At 43.7% G+C, this 22,891-nt stretch overlaps 1 protein-coding gene across 4 annotated transcripts; it reads left to right on the plus strand.

Annotated features, from left to right (window-relative positions):
- Window positions 1-6,248: 6,248 nt before the first annotated feature.
- Window positions 6,249-21,791, plus strand: LOC308162275 (arginine and glutamate-rich protein 1-B-like). 4 transcript variants are annotated; one of them, XR_013937586.1, is made up of 5 exons: window positions 6,249-6,881; window positions 9,197-9,458; window positions 10,950-12,399; window positions 12,487-12,570; window positions 19,956-19,996. XR_013937586.1 is itself a non-coding variant. In XM_080536417.1 (4 exons), the coding sequence occupies exons 1-4, from the start codon at window positions 6,463-6,465 to the stop codon at window positions 20,118-20,120; spliced, it is 930 nt and encodes a 309-aa protein (XP_080392543.1). In that variant the 5' UTR covers window positions 6,249-6,462; the 3' UTR covers window positions 20,121-21,791. The 4 variants fall into 4 exon arrangements, 2 of the variants coding, with proteins under 2 accessions (XP_080392543.1, XP_080392544.1); XR_013937585.1 differs by having other exon boundaries at window positions 10,950-12,570; window positions 19,956-20,021; XM_080536417.1 differs by lacking the exon at window positions 10,950-12,399 and having other exon boundaries at window positions 19,956-21,791.
- Window positions 21,792-22,891: the final 1,100 nt, after the last annotated feature.

A 22,891-nucleotide genomic window follows, 5' to 3' on the forward strand; every position in this document is an offset into this window, starting at 1 on the left:
CCCATTGTGAAGCTCAACCCCAGGGAGACCTCAGGGAGTCACTCACCAGGACTGACCAGTCCACTGACCATCTAAACTACAGACACCCCCCTTCCCCCCCCCCCCCCCAGCCCCTATGCTATCTCTCTACCTCCCCACCGCCCCCTCTCCTCTCTCTCACACACACACACACACACACACACACACACACACACACACACACACACACACAGACACACACACAGACACACACACAGACACACACACACACACACACAGCCCAGGGAAAAGAACCACCCTCATTCATGGGGGCAAAAGCTTGCTTTCAGGTCTCTCCTCTCAATGGGCCTTTATGCTAGACCCCTTGAGACATCAACATGACAATGTGACAATGCGCTGGGTCTTTTTAAAAGAGATCCTGTGTTTGTTAAGCGTTTTTCCCCCTGAAGAGCACCACAGGGCGAGGTCAGGGGACTTGAAAAGTGACCGTGAAAAGAGAGGTCCAACTTTGATCACACATGTGAAAGAGATGGACTTTTTTATTAACTTGAGTGTGAGGAGCGGGGATATCTTTCTGAGAGGTATTGTGACATCTGTGATTCGGTATGGCTGAAATGTGATCAGAAATGTGATCATAATATTTATGCTGATAATTACACCATCAATCAGTGTAGACAAGCTGTCAACTCGAAAGAAGCGGTCACGTCAAATACAACACCCTATTACTAAACCTGATCAGAGAATCAGAATCAGAATCGCTTGAGATTAAAGAGTACAATTCTTTGGCTTGGTTCCTCACTATTCGGTTGTTAAGTCTGACGTCACACGTGACATTTAGCAATTTCCGGGTCCAAATAAAAAAATTCCCAGCACCAGAGTACCAGCGTACTTAAGAGGTAGAATGACAGTTCAATCGTTTTTAAGACTCGGATCTATTCATAAAACAAGGGACACAGCACTTTCCTGTTTTCCCCATTATTGTCAACGTCTTTGAGCCTCGGAAAAGCACTATACAAATATAATGAACTATTATTATTACTGTGGCATTTCGAAGAGTGCGCCTCAGCCAACGTTGGACCCGTAAAAACACGTCACGACATAACAACCGAATTGGCATTGCAGCATTCTGATACAAAATCACAATAATAATAATAATAATAATAAGTAAAGTAAATAAGTAAAGTAAATAACCATCACTTTAAAGTAATAAAGTGATGGTGACACTAACCTAGAATAACCTGAATCACAGCGACCTCTCCTTTGCTGACATTTCAAAAAAACTATATTGACACATTGTTATTGGCTGTCAGAAGATCATGGTCTTGTCGTATCTTTTCTCAGAGGATTAAGGCGGATTACTGAAACATGATATTACTCTTGGGGGCCTCTGAGACCGCCTAACTATCTAACAGGTTCACCCTCTGTGTTATTGCCTCCCCCCCCCCCCCCCCCCCCCTCCACGATTCACTAATCCTCACACAAACAAACCCACAAAGTCCTACAAACTCTTTCATTTCACCGCTACCTTCTTCTACCCATCTACTTTTTCCCTATGAAGCTTGACACAGACAGACAACGCTGTTTCCTTAACCTTTACGTAAGACTATATATTATTCATCAAGGGGTTTTCAGCACCGCTCCTGTCACACTGCTGTCACCAGGTAACGAGCAGGAAGCAAAACATCTCTACTCCCCAATGTTGAATCCTCACATCTCTGGGAAGCCAGACACTCATGACTGATAAAAAAACATTCAAGTGGAGGGAAATGGGCCTCGGCCTCGCCGGAGATAACCTAAACAGTTATTCCCGGTTCTTCTTTATTTCAGATGAAACTTGTATTGTATTTCTACTGAAGGAAGCTGACCTGTGTCTGTATGACTGAGGCACATGCTACAAGTTCCTCTAAAGGAAACATGTTAAAACAGGCTTCATATTAATAACAGTTATTTCCTGTTCTTTATTACAGAGGACACCTGTATTTCTGTGCTATATTGGGAATAGCTCTAAGAGTCATGGCGTATACAACCCCTCTACTGAATACAGTGACACACACACACACACACACACACACACACACACACAGAGTGCAAACATTAAGGTTTTATTCAGATCTGATACCGTACAAATGTCAGTCACAAACAGTAACACAGGAAACGGCATCAATGCGATTCACTTAATTTTCAGTACCAAAAAAGAATTCTCAATATAAACTTAGTGAGGTAGAGTATGACTCAACGTGGAAGAAAAAAATCATGCCCTTCTTAAATTAGAAGCTGTAACATTCAAAACAGCAGGTAAACAAACTGACAAACATCTCTGAAGTTTTGGTGCTTTCATTTTTGCACAGGCGGCGGTGGTAATCTTTCCAATTGGGTGACTGTGTGTGCCCATTGAGTAATGGATTTTAAATATAGTAATGCCAGTATATTTTTAGAGCAGCACTCCACAAAGATTAGGGAGTTTTATCACAATGGTCACATTGAGCCAGATTTAAATGACAGATAATTGTACCGTTTGTGTGGCATGATTGCTAAGTCACTTTCCTGTTCATTCTGTCAGCAGTGCACCATGTCTGTCAAATGACCTCAGATTATCCTCATGCAGCCTGATAACATATCTCTCAGCTGAAAACAAACATTTAAAAATGGACACAGGCAAATATGGAAAGCAAATAGGCTATTGAGAGTTCTAAAAATTGGTATACAGTATATAGATAAAAAATATATAAATGTTTCCTGCAATGACTGGTGGACAGATGATTCACTGACTTATGATTCTCATTTGCAGCCCCTTCCTCTTGGAATCCATTACAGCAGAGTCTGAAACTGTCTCATCTGATCCCTCTCTCCAGTTTCAAGCTCTTGCTGAGAGGCATACAGTACGAGTCTATGATTTGTTCTTGCTATTAAGTTGACCCTCCCTTTTGCCCATTACTGACCCCTCCCTGTCCCTAGCTCTTTAGCTGTCTAGTTTTAGGTTTTTGTAGTTTTAGATTATCTTTTAGACTATTTTAGACTAGTTTTAGTTTTAGACTATGTAGTTTTAGTTTAGTTTTAGACTATGTAGGCCAGGTTTTGTATTGTATTTGTTTGTGGTGGATGTTGTTGTTGTATGCCTGTGAACAGGTCACACTTGAAAATGAGCCCTTGGGGCTCAATGTATTTCTTACCTGTATAAATAAAGGTTAAATACAATTTTAAAAACTTAGTCAAATGTATTTGTTGTAAGTCGCTTTGGATAAAGGTGTCTGCTGAATGCCAAAAATGTAAATGTAAATGGATAGGGTAGGGTATATCCATGTATTATCTGTGGCATATATATACCAGGCGTAGACATTTCAAATGGAACCTTTTATTCAAAACCGAACATGAATCTTGTTTTGATGATGATTTCAGGGATTGCTATACTTGATATTATTTACCTGCACTGTGTGACTCAATCCATAGCAGGAATTGTAGGTTAAATGCTTAGTAAGCTTTAAGCTTTAAGCTTTAATATCATAGCCTTTTGATGAAAGAAATAAGCTATTTGTGGTTAATCAAGGGTAGCTGTGCAATAGTTATGGCAAGCATTGCATATACAGCTTCCCTTCCATTGCAGATAGTGAACGCTGAGGCAACTTTTATGGAAGCATATAGCTGACTAAATTCAAATGCTAATGCAATATGAGATTGCAATTGCATGTTCCACTTTTGCATGCATTCTTTCAGACAATATTCAAATTCAAATGCAATTCTAATGATTTGCATTTGCATTTTCATGTACCCGATGTGCACATTCGCTGTCAATATTAAAATTATAATGCAAAGCCATTTGACATTTAATTTTCAAAGTCATGCGCTGCTTTGTAGCTGACAAAATTCAAAAGTTCATTCTAATGTGCAAATGATTATGCAATCCCAAAATAGCATATTCATTTGCCACTTTTGCCTGCGTTATTTGAGTCAATATTCAAATTGTAATGCAATAATGTGATACGCAATTGCATTGACATGTTCTAGGAAACACACCGCTTTACAGCTGACAAAATTCAAACTCTCTATGCAATTCAAACGCATCCGGGTACTTTGCTCTCCCGTCATGTCCACGCCCCTTTTTGGGTGATAGAAGTGGAGAAATTTGACTGGCGGTCAATGGAAATGTCTGCTCATTGCTACTTTAATCCGATAAAATAAGAAAACCGTAGTGCTTTTTAGATATTAGGAGCCCAAATCCGATGGCCAGTTAGGCAAACTATTATATAGTGTCATTGCCGATCAATGATCGACGTCGTTATATAGAGAAAATTAATGAAATAAGGGTTGATTCATCAGAGCAGTCATACGTCATCTCCCTGTCATCAGGGATTTGTAGTTCTTCATTTGATTTGCCGTGTAAATCCCCAGATGAGAGTGTTACATTAGTTTTCTTAAGATAGGATAATGAATAAATCTGTTCAATGGGCATTTGCCTACTGTTAATCAGTGCCTACTGTTAATCAGTATTTAGCCTGTATGGTGTATATGAAGATGTTATATCAATAAATAAATAAATACAATAAAGACCATTCATTCATTCGTAATAGCTAGCTACGATTTATCATGAAAATAATGAACAGCAAGCTAGATCCAAAACTAGGGCCGGTGGAGGAGGGCAAGTGTCACATTGGACAGACTACCAAAACAGAAAAATAAAGTATCTTAACGACAGCAAAAGTGATGGATGTCAGAAATAGCCTACATTACCTGGAGATTCAATAAGGTACTTTTATATGACAGGATATGGGTTAGGGTTATATGACACCTGTAGCGAGATAGATAGATAGAGCCAAAAGTAAAAAGTCGCTGAGAGACCCAAGCAGGGTCTGGGCTGGTAATTGTATGACGCGCCAAACAATCCGCTGAGATGAAAAGTAAGTTTTAGAGCATTTATTGAATAGAACAATCAAACTTGGCGACATACAAAAATAATCCATAAGCGATCAAAACCAGAAAAATAACAAACAATGCGTATAGAATATAGAATAGAATAGACTTTATTGTCCTTGTACAGTTGCCTATACAATGACATTGTAGTGGTTCTTCTGAAGGTGCAAAAACAGAAAAACATATTCACATATTCACAAACCCACATAACATATCACAAATATTACACACTAGACAAATTAAAAAGCGAAAATGCTATAAAACAAGCTAAGAGACAATGAGGCCCGTGGTGTCAAGTGCAAATAAAGACAACTATATTAAGAAAATAAAAACAACTATAAAAGCAAGCTAAAAGACATGAGGTCAGTGGTTCATCTGCGTCATATGCGTATAATGCGGTCAACAAAAATACATCGCTCCCCTCTCTCTCCACTACCGCCATGCAAGGTGCGCAGGTGCTTAAATTACCTTTGCAATATCACCCCCCATAACCATATGACTTCTCAATACGGTGATCAAGGCAATAAACAAACAAGTAAACTCACAATAAACCAGCCTGTTATACTAAATACCCCCTAAATCATATTCATGCCTCCTACGATCATTGATCGGCAACGACACTATATAATAGTTTGCCTAACTGGCCATCGGATTTGGGCTCCTAATATCTAAAAAGCACTACGGTTTTCTTATTTTATCGGATTAAAGTAGCAAAGACCAGACATTTCCATTGACCGCCAGTCAAACTTCTCCACTTCTATCACCCAAAAAGGGGCGTGGACATGACGGGAGAGCAAAGTACCCGGATGCGTTTGAATTGCATAGAGAGTTTGAATTTTGTCAGCTGTAAAGCGGTGTGTTTCCTAGAACATGTCAATGCAATTGCGTATCACATTATTGCATTACAATTTGAATATTGACTCAAATAACGCAGGCAAAAGTGGCAAATGAATATGCTATTTTGGGATTGCATAATCATTTGCACATTAGAATGAACTTTTGCATTTTGTCAGCTACAAAGCAGCGCATGACTTTGAAAATTAAATGTCAAATGGCTTTGCATTATAATTTTAATATTGACAGCGAATGTGCACATCAGGTACATGAAAATGAAAATGCAAATCATTACAATTGCATTTGAATTTGAATATTGTCTGAAAGAATGCATGCAAAAGTGGAACATGCAATTGCAATCTCATATTGCATTAGCATTTGAATTTAGTCAGCTATATGCTTCCATAAACTTTTAGGTGAACCGTCGTTTGCGCTGCAGCCCGACTCTAGTCGGAAATGGCCGAAGACACCCGAATGCACTGCATGTTGGGAAAAAGAAAACTAGTCCGCCATCTTGCTTTAGCGCCGCAAGTTGTGGAAGAGGAGAATAAACAACCACGCTCGAACGACTACATTTTGACACATTTCAGTGTTTTTAGCGAACACCTTTCAACAATTGTTGGGATTAGCGAGGCAATAGGCGTGTGTAGGGCTCTCCGCCGACACGTTTAGTGTGCGAATTAAACTCAAAAGAGAGTGGAAAGAGAGGGCCTCAAAAACGGTTGACTTCAGGTGATCAACACCATGGGTCGCTCCAGGAGTCGCAGCTCGAGCCGGTCTAAACACTCTAAAAGCAGCAAGCACAGCAAGAAGCGAGGCGGCAGCCGCTCCCGGTCCCGCTCCCCCCGGGACAAGCAGGAGACATCCAGGGCGCTGAAGAAACAGCAGAAGCAGCGCTCCAAGTCCCGGGAGGAGGCCAAGAGGAACCGGCGGCGCAGCAGCAGAGAGTCTCGTTCTCGCTCCAGGTCCTCACAGGCCACAACAACACCCAGGGAGAAGAGGGGGGAGAGAGGAGGGGAGAGGGCGGAGAGGGAGAGGCCGGCCACGCCGCCGGAGAGGATCGACATCTTCGGCCGGACGATGAGCAAACGGAGCGCCCTGGACGAGAAGCAGAAGAAGGAGGAGGAGGAGAAGAAGGCCGAGATGGAGAGACAGAGGAAGATGTGAGTCCCTTAATATTATGTTATTAATATTATTATGTTATTATTATTATGTTATTATTATAATATTATTATTATATTATTATATATTATATTATATTATTATTATATTATGTTGTTATTATTATTAGCAGGTGGGTGTTTATTATTATTTTTTAAGCAAATTATTTTTTTATAATTTTATTTTATTATATTTATTATATTATATTATATATATATTTATTCTATTATATTTATTATATTTTATTTTATTTTATTATTTTATTATATTAGTTATTCTATTATTACATAGGAAGATGTGAGTCCCCCTCCTGATATTTATGTTAGGGAAACCTGCGTCCTGCGTAGCTAAACTAGCTATAGCAGGGAGGGTGTTCCATCAACGTCGCTAAAGGAAAAATCTAGGCTTATTTCCGCTAAGTCTCGCGAGACTCTTCAAAAGATCCAGGCATAATCTTGATAGATCTCGCGAGACTTGTCAAAATAAGCCTAGATTTTTCCTTTAGCGACGTTGATGGAATACCCCCCCAAGTTGACAGCTTAGCTTCCCTCCACCACACTGGTTAGATCTGAGCTAACTCGCTAAGCTAAGCTACATGGCTAAGCGATACAGTCATTTCCAACCTGGGAGGCTAGGCTGAGCTAACGATACGTGTTCTTGAGGGCCCAAGCAGATCATTCAGAGATGCGAAGCTCAGCCCTGACACCACCACCAACCCACCCCGGCCTAGCCCTAGTAGTTTAGCTTAGCCTCCTGTATTAATCCAACCTGGGACTTTTAGGTTCACGTATGAATATATATATGCATGTAGCAAATTAGGAAGTGTCCCACGTTTTGCACAGTTCTGTGCAGAAAGTGAGGTACAATCTGCAGAATCGTAAACAAGCACATTTAAGGCCCTGCTGCTAGTAATGTTAAGCTAACAAGCTAACATGCGAATGTTAATGATTGGCTGCTTACGTGCCTGGGATAGAATGGGGTTTATAACACACACACACACACACACACACACACACACACACCCTCTCCATTGAGTTTAAGTGACATTTATGGCCCAAATGGATTTGTTGATAAGTCTTATCAGATGACAGCTCATAGTGAGAGCTCTAGGCCTAGTCTACTGCGTCTGCGGCTGTGGCCTTTATGTGCCAACAATATTGGTTTCATTTATAATGAGGAATATGGCCACTGTTCTCCCTAGCTCTCAGCCCTTATTGTTATGAAATAAAACAACCTGGCCTGCAGTGGACACCGTCACTGGTAGAGTAGGTTTCCCCATCACCACCCAAAATGTACAACCGGAGACATATGGCACCGATGACACTTAGTGTCACCTAGTTCCATGTCACTGCTTCAGCGAGCACATGAGAATATCTCGGTTCCCTTTCATTGTTTCTAGGTAGTTCCGTATTGTTTATTTCGACAGGAGGACCAGCCTATTGTACTGTGCTATGTTAGTGCATAGGCAGGCACACTGACACCTGATGCCTACAACAACACTGACAGGCTCTACACCTGGTCTTTTGCAGCCATGGGATGTTTTAGTGCCATGGGGCCACTTAACTAGTTATACATATGTACAACAAAGAGACAGAGACAGGAGATAAGGGCTACAGTCTCGGGTTTCCTGATTGTGACCCAAACCAAATTAAATCGGGAGGGGTCGTAGTGTCGTCTTTTTTTAAAACTTTGTGCCAGAAGCAATGTGACGACCCCTCCCCTCCCTTGGAAATGTCTCCTGCCCCCCACACTTCATCGCATCCTGTTTAGGGTGCAGCTAAAACAGTTTAAAGGACATTTTAACAGTAAACAGGACACCCTATGTTTTTGTTCATACCCCCCCGGCCACAGCATTTGGAGTGACCCACACCTACCTTTACCTCCCAGTTTTGACAGGCTCACTGACATGAAAGTGGACTGGGGTCGTGTCGTATCACATCAGGACCCCCCCCCCCCCCCCCCCCCAAGTGTAGGGGGCGGGGGGCATTTTCAAGTAGGAGGGGGGGGTTGTCACATTGCTTCTGGCACAAAGTAAAACATTAAATTACAAAAATAGATGGATACTATCACCCCCCTCCCTCCCACCCTCAATATAAAAATACAATGTTATGTGCCCCAATAAGCTCAATGGAGAATGACGTTGGCACAGTATGTGGAGTCCACTGTACATTACTCTCTCTATCTACTATCTTACTATATATTTTTTTTACATTAAATTGTTATTACCCAGAGTTATAATATAATGTTATTACATAATATAATGTTATTACACAGTAGTAACCTGTCAGTTGCTGTTTTGTATCTTTGGGAACTCAAGACATATCTTCTCCCCACCCCCCTCCTGCCTCTCCAGCCGTCAGCAGGAGATCGAGGAGAAGCTGATAGAGGAGGAGACGGCGAGGCGCGTGGAGGAGATGGTGGCCAAGCGGGTGGAGGAGGAGCTGGAGAAGCGCAAGGACGAGATCGAGCGGGAGGTGCTGCGGCGCGTGGAGGAGGCCAAGCGCATCATGGAGAGGCAGCTGCTGGAGGAGCTGGAGCGCCAGCGGCAGGCCGAGCTCCAAGCCCAGAAGGCTAGAGAGGTAACGCTCGGTCGTTTGGAACGCAGGCTCCCCCCCCCGCCCCCCTCCTCCTCTCCCTCCCCCAATCTGCTGCCCCACCGCTGCCTACCGCCAGAGGCATGTGGGGTACCCTCTTTCTTCACCCTCCCTCCACCCCCTCCCCTCCCCCCAGCCCAACTCGACCATGGCACCAGTCCAGGGAGGGTGAGAGGGTAGTGGGGTGGGGGTAACAGGGTTGCGTTTCAAGGTGGGAGGGGGTAGAGATGGGAGTTTTCAGAAAAAGAGGTGCCGTTTGAGCACTGGATATGTTTAGCCTATCCCAATTTAGTTTACCGTTCAGGTGATGTGTCGAGAGAGAAGTTCGCCACTTTTTTGGGCACCTCAGTCAAATCATTGGGTGACAGCCAAGTTGCGCACAGGCGCATAGGACACTGACCGGGGGGATACGGTGAGACTTTTGCCATGGCCGAGGAATGACAATCACTGACTTCATTCTTTCATCCACCCCCCCCCCATTCTTCTTCTTCCCCAAACATTCTCTACCTACCTCTCCAGCATCCCCTTTTACTTTGACTCATTGTTTGTGTAAATATCTCCATTTTGTCTCTAATAATGAGTGAGTTTTTTTGCCCCCCCCCCAAAATTGACACCCTGTTACCAGTCACCACCAACATTTGTGTCCTTTTATCGCCCCCCAGTAAACACAGGTTTACCCCCCCACTCCCAGACTTGCATATTTCAGCCCCACTTTAGCCTTTTCTCTATGTTCATGTTGTAGTCGTAGTGGCTACTATGGGACTAGCATTTCCACACCTGCTGTGCAGACCCAGATACAGGCTCCAGCAGCTCCCCCCTCCCCTCTCCCAGCCTCCCATCTCCCAGGCTCCCCCCTTCCCTGTCCCAGCCTCCCCTAGCCGGTCAGCCCCCCTGTCCCCATGTCAGTCACGTTTAGCCCCACATAATTCTTTCTCGCTTCGTTGATTTTGAGACGAGGCCGAGAGGCAGGCTTGAGCAGCCCTCCTCTCCCCCCAGCCTCCCCATCTCTCCCCCAGCCTCCCCTCCTCTCCCCCCAGCCTCCCCTCCTCTCCCCCCAGCCTCCCCTCCTCTCCCCCCAGCCTCCCCTCCTCTCCCCCCAGCCTCCCCTCCTCTCCCCCAGCCTCCCCTCCTCTCCCTCCCAGCCTCCTGTAGTCAGACGGTTGTCCTCTCACCCTGCCTCCCCCCTCCTGCCCTAGCCTCCCAAGGTGTGTCCCATAGTCAGACGATTGTCCCCTCACCCCGCCTCCCCCATCCTGCCCTGGTCAAGCTTCATGAAAGCCCAGTGTTTGTTTACAGTACAGTACTAATGTTTGAATGAGAGGGGCAGCCAATGCCCAGCGACCCTGACTCTCACAGGGGCTGGCCAGTGGCTCGGTACTAATCGGGTGAGAAATGTGCCCCCAAAGTGCCTCAACAAGCCCCCCTCACCCTCCCCCGTTGACCCTCCCCCCCCCCCTATTTCTATCTGTTATACAGATTCCCAAAGCCTCTGAGCTTTTCAACGACCCCCTCCAAACCCAAGAACAGAACCTAGACCCAGTAAGTTTCAGGAACCTGAACCGGGGACCTGCCCCCGCCCCCCCCCCCTCCCTAAGCTTAGCGCTCTCTTCTTTTTCCATTCTGTTATAAAACTTAAAATATTTTCATGCACAGTTTGGTTTGTCCAGTTCCAGTAGATTCTATGACCAGCCCTCCTCCCCTCCTCTCCTAATAATCCTTGTTTTGAAAAGCTCCCATTAGATGGCATCCGTTTGGGGATTCATAACAATGACGGACCTCCATTTCCTGTTTCCTGTTTGAAAGGTCAACAACCTCTGGTCTAACCCTGTCTGTTCACCCTATTTTTCTTTTTTATTTCTATAATATTCCTTTTTTGTGTTGAAACTAACACGTTTTTTTAAATTATTATTTTAAAAAACAACAACAACAAATGTACTCTTGATGTCCTCATGACCTGCTTCTCCTTAGGGGTGCTGATTTGTTTATTTTTTTCTAAACAAATTTTTTAACATTTATTTCACATTTTTGTTTTTGGACACAACAACAACAACAACAACTTGTGTTGTAAACTCCACCTTCCTAACACTGGCCTGCCGGCGCCCAGCCCGCCCTATCATGTACTGTACTGTACTGTGCTCCTCACCCTCCCTCTCCTTTACTCCACCTGTACTCTGAGTCTGTACTGTCTCACTGTGACCCGAGCACCTCTCAGAGAGGGGGAGGGAGGCGGGCTGGGCCGCAGGCTGCAGGCTACAGGCTACAGACTAGCAGTGCAGAGGTCAGTTTTAAAGAGGAATGCCGCGGGCGCGTATGGCAGCAGTACCCCCCCCACACACAGGAGCGCTGTCTGTCTCTGCAGGGGACACACACTCTGGACGAGACAGTAAATATTCAACCCGTTTAATGCCGAATGCTTTCACCAAGTTGTGTAGGTACACAGGCAAGGAAAATGCGTAGGTATACGTGCATTGGTGAGCCAAAACTATTCACTCCTTTTTTTGTATCCTTTTTCTCTTTGCTTATGATGATGATGATGATGATGGTGATGATGATGATAAAGAAATGTGAGGCAATTGAATCTTTTTTTTCCTTTTTTTTTTTTAGAATGTATTGTTTGTCGTTTATCTGTTTTCTATTTGTGAGTGTGGGCGAGAGTGGGTTTCCCCCCCTAAATGTCTTTTTAAACAGAAAGCCGTAGGTGTGATTTAAGCAGTTCCTTTACGGGAGGGTAGCCTAATCACCAGTAGGGAGGGTGAGAAGGAAAGGGGGTTCTTTTTCCCCGTGTGTATATTTGTACCCCTGTGTTAAAAGCATTCGGTTGACTGCAAGTATGCGTAAGAGTGGTCATGGTGAGTGAGGGAGAGGCTAAAACTAACGTCTCTGCGGTAGGAAGAAGACCAGTGTATGCCAGTGCGTGCGTGTGCTAGTAAGTGTAAGTGTGTGTGTGTGTGTGTAGGGATACAGAGCCTTTAGCCTGTGCGTGCGCTAACATGACATCGTGTCTCCCGTCTAGGAAGAAGAAAAGTCTAAACGGGAGGAGTTGGAGAAAATCTTGGAGGAGAATAACCGCAAGATCGCGGACGCTCAGGCCAAGCTGGTATGCCCTCCTCTTCTCTCTGTCCACTCTCCTCTCCTCTCTGTCCACTCTCCTCTCCTCTCTGTCCACTCTCCTCTCCTCTTCTCTCTGTCCACTCTCCTCTTCTCTCTGTCCACTCTCCTCTTCTCTCTGTCCACTCTCCTCTTCTCTCTGTCCCCTAACCCTCTCCTCTCTGTCCACTCTCCTCTTCTCTCTGTCCACTCTCCTCTTCTCTCTGTCCACTCTCCTCTTCTCTCTGTCCCCTAACCCTCTCCTCTCTGTCCACTCTCCTCTTCTCTCTGTCCACTCTCCTCTTCTCTCTGTCCCCTAACCCTCTCCTCTCTGTCCACTCTCCTCTTCTCTCTGTCCACTCTCCTCTTCTCTCTGTCCACTCTCCTCTTCTCTCTGTCCACTCTCCTCTCCTCTCTGTCCACTCTCCTCTTCTCTCTGTCCACTCTCCTCTTCTCTCTGTCCACTTTCCTCTTCTCTCTGTCCACTCTCCTCTCCTCTCTGTCCACTCTCCTCTTCTCTCTGTCCACTCTCCTCTTCTCTCTGTCCACTCTCCTCTCTCCCTCTGCTGCAGAAAGACATCCACTTCACCACTCACTTTCCCCAAATATACATTCATCATACTATATTATTTGAATGTTGAATTGCCCTGTTTACATTTGGTAAGTTAGGATGACAAAACTGGGTTAAATATTGTATTGCGTAAATAGAGAATGTTATACAATATAGAGTGTGTACTAGTGTGCACTAAAAACTAGGGGTGCAACGGTTCTCGGTTTTTTTACGGACGGTACGGTTTGCGTTCCACGGCTCAATTCACTAGTGAACCGTGACGGTTTTCGGTTTATGCTGCGATTTGGCTGCGTTCGTAAATTAGCTCTGAGAGCGCCGCAACAGTTTGAGGAAGCCCCGGATTCCTACAAGTCTGCGGTGTGGGGTCATTTCGCTTTTCCCGTTGAATACGACAATAAGGGGGGGGGAAACAGTGGACAGAAATATTACTGTCTGCAAGCTCTGCTTAAAGCGTGTGCCATATGCAAATGGTTGCACCTCTAACATGAACCAGCATATTCGCCGCTACCACTCAACGATAACACTGACTGGGAGCAGGAAAGCCAGTCAGGTAGCGTCAGTGAGCAGACAGCAGTCTCTCTCTGATGCGTTCGGACAGACGTACACTACCACTTCAGAGAAACACAAAAAAATAACCAATGCAGTGGGGATGTTCATTGCAAAGGATTTGCAGCCCTTTTCGGTGGTTGGAGATTTGGGTTTTTGAAATCTGATAAAAACTCTCGAGCCCCGTTACAGTGTCCCCTCCCGTACATCATTCAGCACCAAAATAATCCCCGATATTTACCAAACAACGCGCAGAGGCATTGAAGACGATTTGGCAAAAACACAGAGCTTTGCACTGACTACGGAGGGTTGGACCTCCCGGGCAACGGAGAGTTACCTCACTGTCACGGTCCACTACATGTCACCGGATTGTGAGATGAAGAGCGCAGTACTGCAAACTCGTCCACTATACGAAAGCCATACCAGCGCGCACCTGGCAGAGGAACTAACAAATGCAGTGACTGAGTGGAAGTTGGAGAGGCCAAACATAACAATTCCCGTAACAACAGACAACGCAGCAAATATCGTAAATGCGATCCATGAAGCTGGTGGACTGGGGCCACAGATCGGCTGCTTTGCGCACGTCGTAAATCTCGCCGCCAAGAAGGCAGTGGCAATAACCCCGGTGTCCCGCCTCCTGGGTAAGATCAGACATGCAGTCACTTTCTTCCACAAAAGCACCACAGCCCACCATATTCTGACAATTAAACAAGATATGTTAGACTTACCAAAACACAAATTAATCCACGATGTCGCAACTCGTTGGAATACAACACATGACATGTTGGAACGCTATGTGGAAAGTGTTACTTTTGTAGTGTGAATTTGTTTTCCTCCTGTTTGTATACGGGCTACCAGCTGTCAAGGCTAAAGTGCACTTTTACTTTCGAAAGTGTTTATTTATTTTTGGACATTTGAAAGTGTTTTTTGTTTATATACAATTATATATACATTATATACATAACATATACATGTGTATGTTAAAGTTCCATATTATGTATAAGCAAAATAAAGTAAAGTAACAGTTTGTAAATAAATAGTAGCATTTGTTTCTGAACCGAACCGTACCGAAAACCGTGACCCAAAATACCGAACCGTACCGAACCGTGGGCCAACTGAACCGTTGCACCCCTACTAAAAACAAATCTGTTATATATAAAATATGAGTTACAATGATGGTACAATGCCATACATTTCAAGTCATGTTCAGTACATTTATTAATTCCTGTTCATTTACTTGTGTTGACTCTTTCACATCAGTGCACTTCTATTAGATAGCATAAACACTAATGTTTATGCTTGTAATGTAAGATTCTATGGAATTTCACAGATTCCGAATTCCTCAGTAATCATTGAGTTTGGTAATCTACCATGACAAACGTGGGTCAAATAGTATATTGAGTAAATACACATTTTTAAAAATGTAATATAGTTATCACATCCCCTATGGGGAAGTGGTCTTTATTTTGGTTTAACAGTCAAGCTATTATGGATGTTTCAACGGTAAAAAATAAAAAATAAATCTTCATCTTGCTCCCTTCATAGAGGCTTGCTAAGGCTACAAGACACCTCACTGTGTATGACCGTGTGCAGCAGATTCAATGACTACGTTTACAGGCACACTAATAATCCAATATTACCCTGAATATAGGCTAATAAGGCTTTTGTAACCCTACTCTATTTTGGAGTAAGCATACACAAGCAATCCAAACAGATCATGTGGAATATCAATACATTTGTGGTATTATAAAAGGACTATTCCCATGGTGTCAAATTAGTTCTGCTCGCGGCCACATTGGACCAAATGCAACCTCCCAAAAAATAATACAATTGTTAGTAAAAAATGAAATACATTTCCACAGCGGTGAGCACTGGTGCCTCATGTTATTACGATAGTCTACACTCACCGTGGAGTGGGTAATGTTTTCTTGGCACACTGTGGCCCTGTGTTAATACCAATCAATCATCACTTGAATGTCACAGCCGATTTGAGTATTGTTGCTGACCATGTGCATCCCTTCATGGCCACAGTTTACTCATATTCTAACGGCTACTTCCAGCATGATAATGCTCCCAGTCACGAAGCAAAAGTCGTCTCAAACTGGTTTCACGAACATGACATTGAGTTCAGTGTTCTTCAGTGGCCTTCCTCGTCACCGGATCTGAATCTAATAGAACACCTTTGGGATGTGGTAGAAGAGGAGATTCACAACTTGAAAGTGCACCTGAAAAGTCTGCAGGAATTGTGTGATGCAATCATTTCATCATGGACCAGAATCTCAAAGGATTGTTTCCAACATCTTGTGGAATCAATGCCACGAAGAATTGAAGCTTTTAAGAGAGCATAGGGAGGCCCTACCCAGTAGTAATATAGTGTTCCTAATAAAGGGAGGCCCTACCCAGTAGTAATATAGTGTTCCTAATAAAGGGAGGCCCTACCCAGTAGTAATATAGTGTTCCTAATAAAGGGAGGCCCTACCCAGTATTAATATAGTGTTCCTAATAAAGGGAGGCCCTACCCAGTATTAATATAGTGTTCCTAATAAAGGGAGGCCCTACCCAGTAGTAATATAGTGTTCCTAATAAAGGGAGGCCCTACCCAGTATTAATATAGTGTTCCTAATAAAAGGAAGCCCTACCCAGTAGTAATATAGTGTTCCTAATAAAGGGAGGCCCTACCCAGTATTAATATAGTGTTCCTAATAAAAGGAAGCCCTACCCAGTAGTAATATAGTGTTCCTAATAAAGGGAGGCCCTACCCAGTATTAATATAGTGTTCCTAATAAAAGGAAGCCCTACCCAGTATTAATATAGTGTTCCTAATAAAGGGAGGCCCTACCCAGTATTAGTATAGTTTTCCTAATAAAGGGAGGCCCTACCCAGTATTAATATAGTGTTCCTAATAAAAGGAGGCCCTACCCAGTGTTAGTATAGTGTTCATAATAAAGGGAAGCCCTGCCCAGTATTAATATAGTGTTCCTAATAAAGGAAGGCCCTACCCGGTATTAATATACCGTATTTTCCGCACTATAAGGCGCACCGGATTATAAGGCGCACCTTCAATGAATGGCCTATTTTAGAACTGTTTTCATATACAGGGCGCACCGGATTATAAGGCGCACCGGATTATAAGGCGCATAGAATAGATACTGCAGTCAAACGTTTGACTGGGGTTGCGTTACGCCCAAGCTCCACCTACTGCGTTGCGTCACCTCTCCATCGGTGTTGTGTCAACTTCCCGTTGTCCAAGCTCCACCTGAGCGTTGTCACCGTCAACGTTCTACCTGCTCCACTGTCAAAAATATATATTTTTCCACCTCAAGTATCAGCCGTTCGTCATCCATTTTTGCAACAAGCGTCAAGGACCTGCGGTGATTCACAGCTGACTCGCGTGAATAGCAATTCGCAATAGCTGCAACCACGAGATATAGAGTAGTTAGCTACAAGCATTTTCAATCTGCTATTATCTCTATTAGTGGATTAACCGCTGTGGTGATTTAACAGCTGATAAAAATACATCAAGTAGACTACAAACAGAGCAAAACAACACCAGAAAACAACCAATAGGCTATACAATTATAACCAACAACCAATATGTGACAGCTCCTGGTGAAATGTGCAACGTACTTTTTCAGTTTTTACACATGCTTAAACTACAGATTGTAAGCTTTCAAATGATGTGTCATACATTCAAATCAGAGAAAGATTGAACACGACAGGCGTATTTGAATGATGGTTCACCTCAAACACTGAATGGGAGAAAAGTGACTCTGGCCAAACCACAACAAACGCTGCTAGCGGCTAACAGCTAACAAAACACATCGCTACGAAGGTCTAAACTGTATTTTAATAACATGACAACATACTGGGAGAACATCGACATGCTAAAAACACATAACTACACATAACTAGATGAACACACAGTTCTTGCTTTTGAACACGAGCTAAAACGAAACTATGTTTACAAGTCAACCCTCCCTTACCGGTAGCCTCCGGCAAACGAGAATAATGAATCCAATACACAAATGATAAGTGTTTAGTGATCGTTAAACTGTTGTTTATTATATCGAGTGGGTACTTTAAAACTTCAAGTTGAAAGCACCAAGAATCTCACTTTGTTCCCTCGGAAACTCTGTTTAGTCTTCTTTACTTGGGGTCTTGTGGTGTGGGACTGTGAGTAAGCACAGTATACCGGTGTTTACTGATTACCGTAATGCTGCAAGCGGTGCGGCTTTGTAGTTTACCAGACGTACTGAAACATTTTGACAGAGCGCCTTGAGCGCCGTGTACAACCAGTATGGATCAACAAATTAACCAATTGATCCATATTTAAGGCGCTCCGGGTTATAAGGCGCACTGTCGTTTTTTTAAAAAATTAAAGGCTTTTAAGTGCGCCTTATAGTGCGGAAAATACGGTAGTGTTCCTAATACAGGGAAGTCCTACCCAGTATTAATATAGTGTTCATAATAAAGGGAGGCCCTACCCACACGTACCTTACATTAAATAGCTGTAAGTAGGAGTCTTAATAAAAAAAAAATCCTATGTGAAGAGAGAGAGGTGGTAGGGATTACATTTTATTTAAAAAAGCAGAAGGCTTTCCATTCCAAAACGGATCTGTCTGTAAAAAAGAACCACTCACATGCCTGATTGGAAGTCCTGTCCATTCTGTGTCACCAAATAATAATGCGTCTCCCACCAGTCCTTGCTGCGTGAAGTTGCCTAAGTTTCCTTGAACGGTAGTCAACATCGCTGCTGACCATCATCATACATTGATAGCGTCGTAGTCAGTTTCCAAGCATAATCAGTTAATAAAATGGCTTATATTTAGTGGCTTTTGTTTAGTGAACAAAAATGAACAAATTATTCACAATTTGTGCATAGGCAAAGCCGGCATACGTATGCAGCATTTCCATATTTTATTTTATTTTATTTCATATTGTCTTACTCAGAATTAGGGCAATAATCGTGCGCATTGAGTGCGTCTAAACCTACTCACTGATTTAAAAAATGGGAAGAACCACCCACACACTCGCTTCAGGTCAATGGGACCATCACCCCAACAAAAAATGAACAACAGATGTAATAGTCAGAATCAAACAGAAAAACAACATCACAGGCACATTGGTTTGTGAGATAAGGAAACACAAAGAACAGAAATTCACAGCGAGCCACAATCCCCTTGCACCAGAAGTGAGCAATGTCTTTTGTCCCGTTTCCCATGTACACCAACATTTTTACGATTTAAACAGCTCGGATTGCCTTCAGATAACAGTGAATGTCTTTAGTTCATTGTTATTGATTATTGCTGTTATTTAATGGGAATGTTTTAAATAAAGCTTTTTCTCTGTACTTTCACTGGCATTTTCTTATTATGCCGGAGGGAAAACGCATTAAAAACACATTTGCACTGTTGGGGCTTTTTGCATCGATTCCATTGTACCATGCAAACTAAATTAAGCCAACTCAAGTGTTTTAAAGAATTAGATGCATTTGTCCTAGCCTAGGTCTGCCATCCTAACCAACCAAATGGAAGCAGGGCAGTTTCCCTTGCCCCAAAATGTTGAAACACGCAGTCGACAGATTTCATGGAAACCTAGTTGTGGGGTTGTTATGATATTCTCAGGGTATTGACGTAGATTTACAGACTTCCACCATAACACTTAACTTAAGCACTAAATAGTAGGGGTGGGCATCGACGATCGATAATTGATCGATAAGGATCTTGGTCGATCACAAAATAAAACATTTGGTCGATCACAAAAAAAAAAAAAAATTTTTTTTTTTTTTGTGATCGACCAAATGTTTTATTTTGTGATCGACCAAGATCCTTATCGATCAATTATCGATCGTCGATGCCCACCCCTACTAAATAGGACTGCTGGCATTAACCCCCCATTATTGAAAGGCACAGTATTGATGGTTATCAGGAGCAGTTAACAATCAAGTGTTTATCCCCCGCATGTTTACACTCTTGTCTGTCCCACTACTAATTTGTAAGCTATGTTTATTTGGTTTTGGCACGACCTGGACAAGCCAATATTGTAGTCGACATGGCAACAAAACAAGACAAACAGATTAGTCATATCTTCGGGGGGCGGGGGGGGGGGGGGGATGCATGAATATGTTGTGGTTTCTCTGCGGTGTCTGTTTATCCTGATCTGACCCTGTTGTTGTCGTGTGTGTGACTCTGGCTCTTTCTCGCTTGCTCTCTCTTTCTCTCTCCCTCCCTTTCTCTCCCCCCCCCTCTCTCCCTCCTCCCTCCCTCCCTCCCTCCCAGGCCGAGGAGCAGTTGCGTATCGTAGAGGAGCAGAGAAAGATTCACGAGGAGCGGATGAAGTTGGAGCAGGACCGGCAGCGGCAGCAGAAGGAGGAACAGAAAATGATCCTGGGCAAAGGGAAGTCTCGGCCCAAGCTCTCCTTCTCCCTGAAGGCCACCGAATGAGAGGATCCATCCCCCTCCTAATACCTCCTACACCTCTCCTCCTCTCCTCTCCTCCTGCCCTCCGCTTCCTCCTCCTCCTCCTCCTCCTCTCTGGAACGCTAGCTTCGTGTTGAAAGTGTGGAAGGCTGATGACAGAGAGGACCTGGGCCAGGGAGAGAAGAACCATCGCTCTCGACCCTGCAACGCCCCCCTTTCGCTCTACAGACCTTCCCCAACCGAGGCATGGAGAGGCCGGCTCACACCAGCCCACACCTCCCTCCATCCCTCCCTCCCTCCCTCCCTCCAAGACTGTCGTCTGGCCCACTGTCCATCCACACCCATCCCCCCCCCCCCCACTCACTCCCTGACCCCCGCACCCCACCCCCCCCACAAAGACTATTGGTTGTACTTTTTTTGGGTTTATATTTTCATTTTTAAGGATATGAACTGTCGTGTAGAAAAAGAAAGCTGTCACTTGGTCCTGCCCTTGGGGTCTTTATTGGTTCCTTGAGCGATTGTTTCGCAGCCTGTCAACATTCTTTTTTTTTTATTATTAACATGAGCAAGCTTATAGTATAACTCCATACATTTGGATGAAATACATGTATGTGTGTGTGTCTCCACTCCAGTAACGCTTAATTGAAACTGTGCGCAGTTTGGGAGTTGGCCTGGGCTTTCCTGTGCCCTGTGCCTGTGTGTGTGTCTGGTATATCCAGCAGATTCAGGGTTGGGTCACAGTAACCTCCGGTCTAGCTGATGGGTTTGTGCCTTCCACCTTTATTCCCCCGAGTCCTCACACCTTCTCTGTCCCTCAACGGTTTTTTTCTCCCAACGTTGTTACAACATTCTCTCTGCGTGGTTACAACGTTACCTCCTCCTAGCGGCATACAGAGCCAAGCGTGTGAACTAAGCGCCAGGCAAGGCACACAGGTGATCCCTGGCCAAGTCCCAAACTGCCCACAGCACCGCGATATGCGGGTCCTTACCGGATATGTGTTCCCCTCCTCAATGATTAGGGCGGTTTGGTCCGGGAGAGTGGGATGGCTGTGAGGGGTGGACACACACACACACACACACGTTTCCTGTATGATGTAATATTAGACTGGCTGTAATGTAATGTCCTCTCCTATGTGAAAATGTAATGAATCCACCACACTCACATACATACAAACAAACCAAGAAAACAAGCCACAGGGAAGTTCTTCTGCATCAATCTACGGGTGAATTGTGCACTCATGTTTTAATTTCAAGTTTTATTGTTACATCACATCGCACAAGTGTAAGAGTAAAAATGATTAGGCTTCGGTTCCATGACATTGCAGCTCAGTTCCTTATAGTTTTGGTGTAGTATATATTAACCCCCCCCCCCTTTAAAAAGGTGCCCTACAAATGGCTTTTGGGTTCGTAAAGGATGTCCAAGTCCAGGTAAGATTGACTAGCTAAATGTAGAGGTCGTGTGTGTGTGTGTGTGTGTCCGTGTCCGCTTGAGTGAGAGTGTGTGTGTGTGTGTGTGTGTGTCCGCATGAGTGTGTGTGTGCGCGTGTGTCTGCGCGAGAGACTGTTGTTTATGTCTGACTCGTTGACCTCGGGTGGATGTGAGGGGTACTTGCGTATGTGAAATGTGTCTCGTGGTAATTTCCCTGACTTATTAATGGCGACTGAACAATTCACCATTAAATCCCTTGAATGCTACCGCTGATGTCCGTGTTTGCTTGTGCGCGCATATTTACTACATCTTCCAAGCTGTTGGGGACTGATTTTACACACACACACACACATAATGACCATTTAATTTCTATATTTATAAACTGTATTACTGATAAGTAATTTCTCTGCTTCGTGGCTGTATAGCCCACAACCAGTGAATAGGCTATTTATCAAGGTGTAGTTCTGTCCATCTGCTCGTCGATTGTTAGGTTTATTTATTTCCTAAGTAAAACTCATGGGAGAAACTTAGGCGTTTTACTGCTGTCATTTAGATAGAATAATGACTGAATAATATGAATTATTAGTAGTCCAGTCATTTTTGTAACGTTTTTTTCCCCGTGTATTTGCCTGTTTAAACATTTAATTTGGTTGTATAAACGATTCCAACGTCTGCTGGTTCAAGGTATCATTCCTCACACCTTGGAGAGCCAGAGTTACACAAGGCCTGGCAGTGACCGTCACGGCACGGCCGTCTGGTCCACATTTAATGGAAGTATTGGCAACGTCTTTCATTTGTCAGCAACTTATTATTACACAATACAGTAGCATCATGTATTATCTACCCCTATTATTGGTAGGTGGGTGCTATCTGTCAATGTCAAGTCAACAATACACGGGTAATTACACGACTTATTTGGAAGGTCTGAAGAAATCCCTGCATTAGCTTTCAGGTGTGTCCATCACATGTCACAAACCTGAACACATGTTCCACTTGCACGATCGCAAAGCAACCGTCCATGCGAGTTATACCTCTTAACAACGTCCTCACTACAACTTCACTTCTAAAGAGGTTAACCTTACTCTCGTTTGGACACGCACACACACAATACAACACACAAGAGTGCATGCCACTCAGCGCTGAAGTGAAGCATGGGTCCCGGGGACACTTTAGAACCCCTAACCCTAACCTTTAGAAAGTCGTGACGTTAGAATTATACGGTTCTATCTCCATTTTTGTCAAAATTTAGTTTTTTTACATAATCTGATCCATTAGTTGTTTATTAATGCCTGTGTGGTGTTATTTTTTTAAAATGTTGACATTTTTGAGTTAGTAATTCATAAAATACAAAGGTTCCATCTCACAG

Source organism: Nansenia antarctica (assembly GCF_963989245.1).
Source record: "Nansenia antarctica genome assembly, chromosome: 7".
NCBI classification, from domain to species: Eukaryota; Metazoa; Chordata; class Actinopteri; order Argentiniformes; family Microstomatidae; genus Nansenia; species Nansenia antarctica.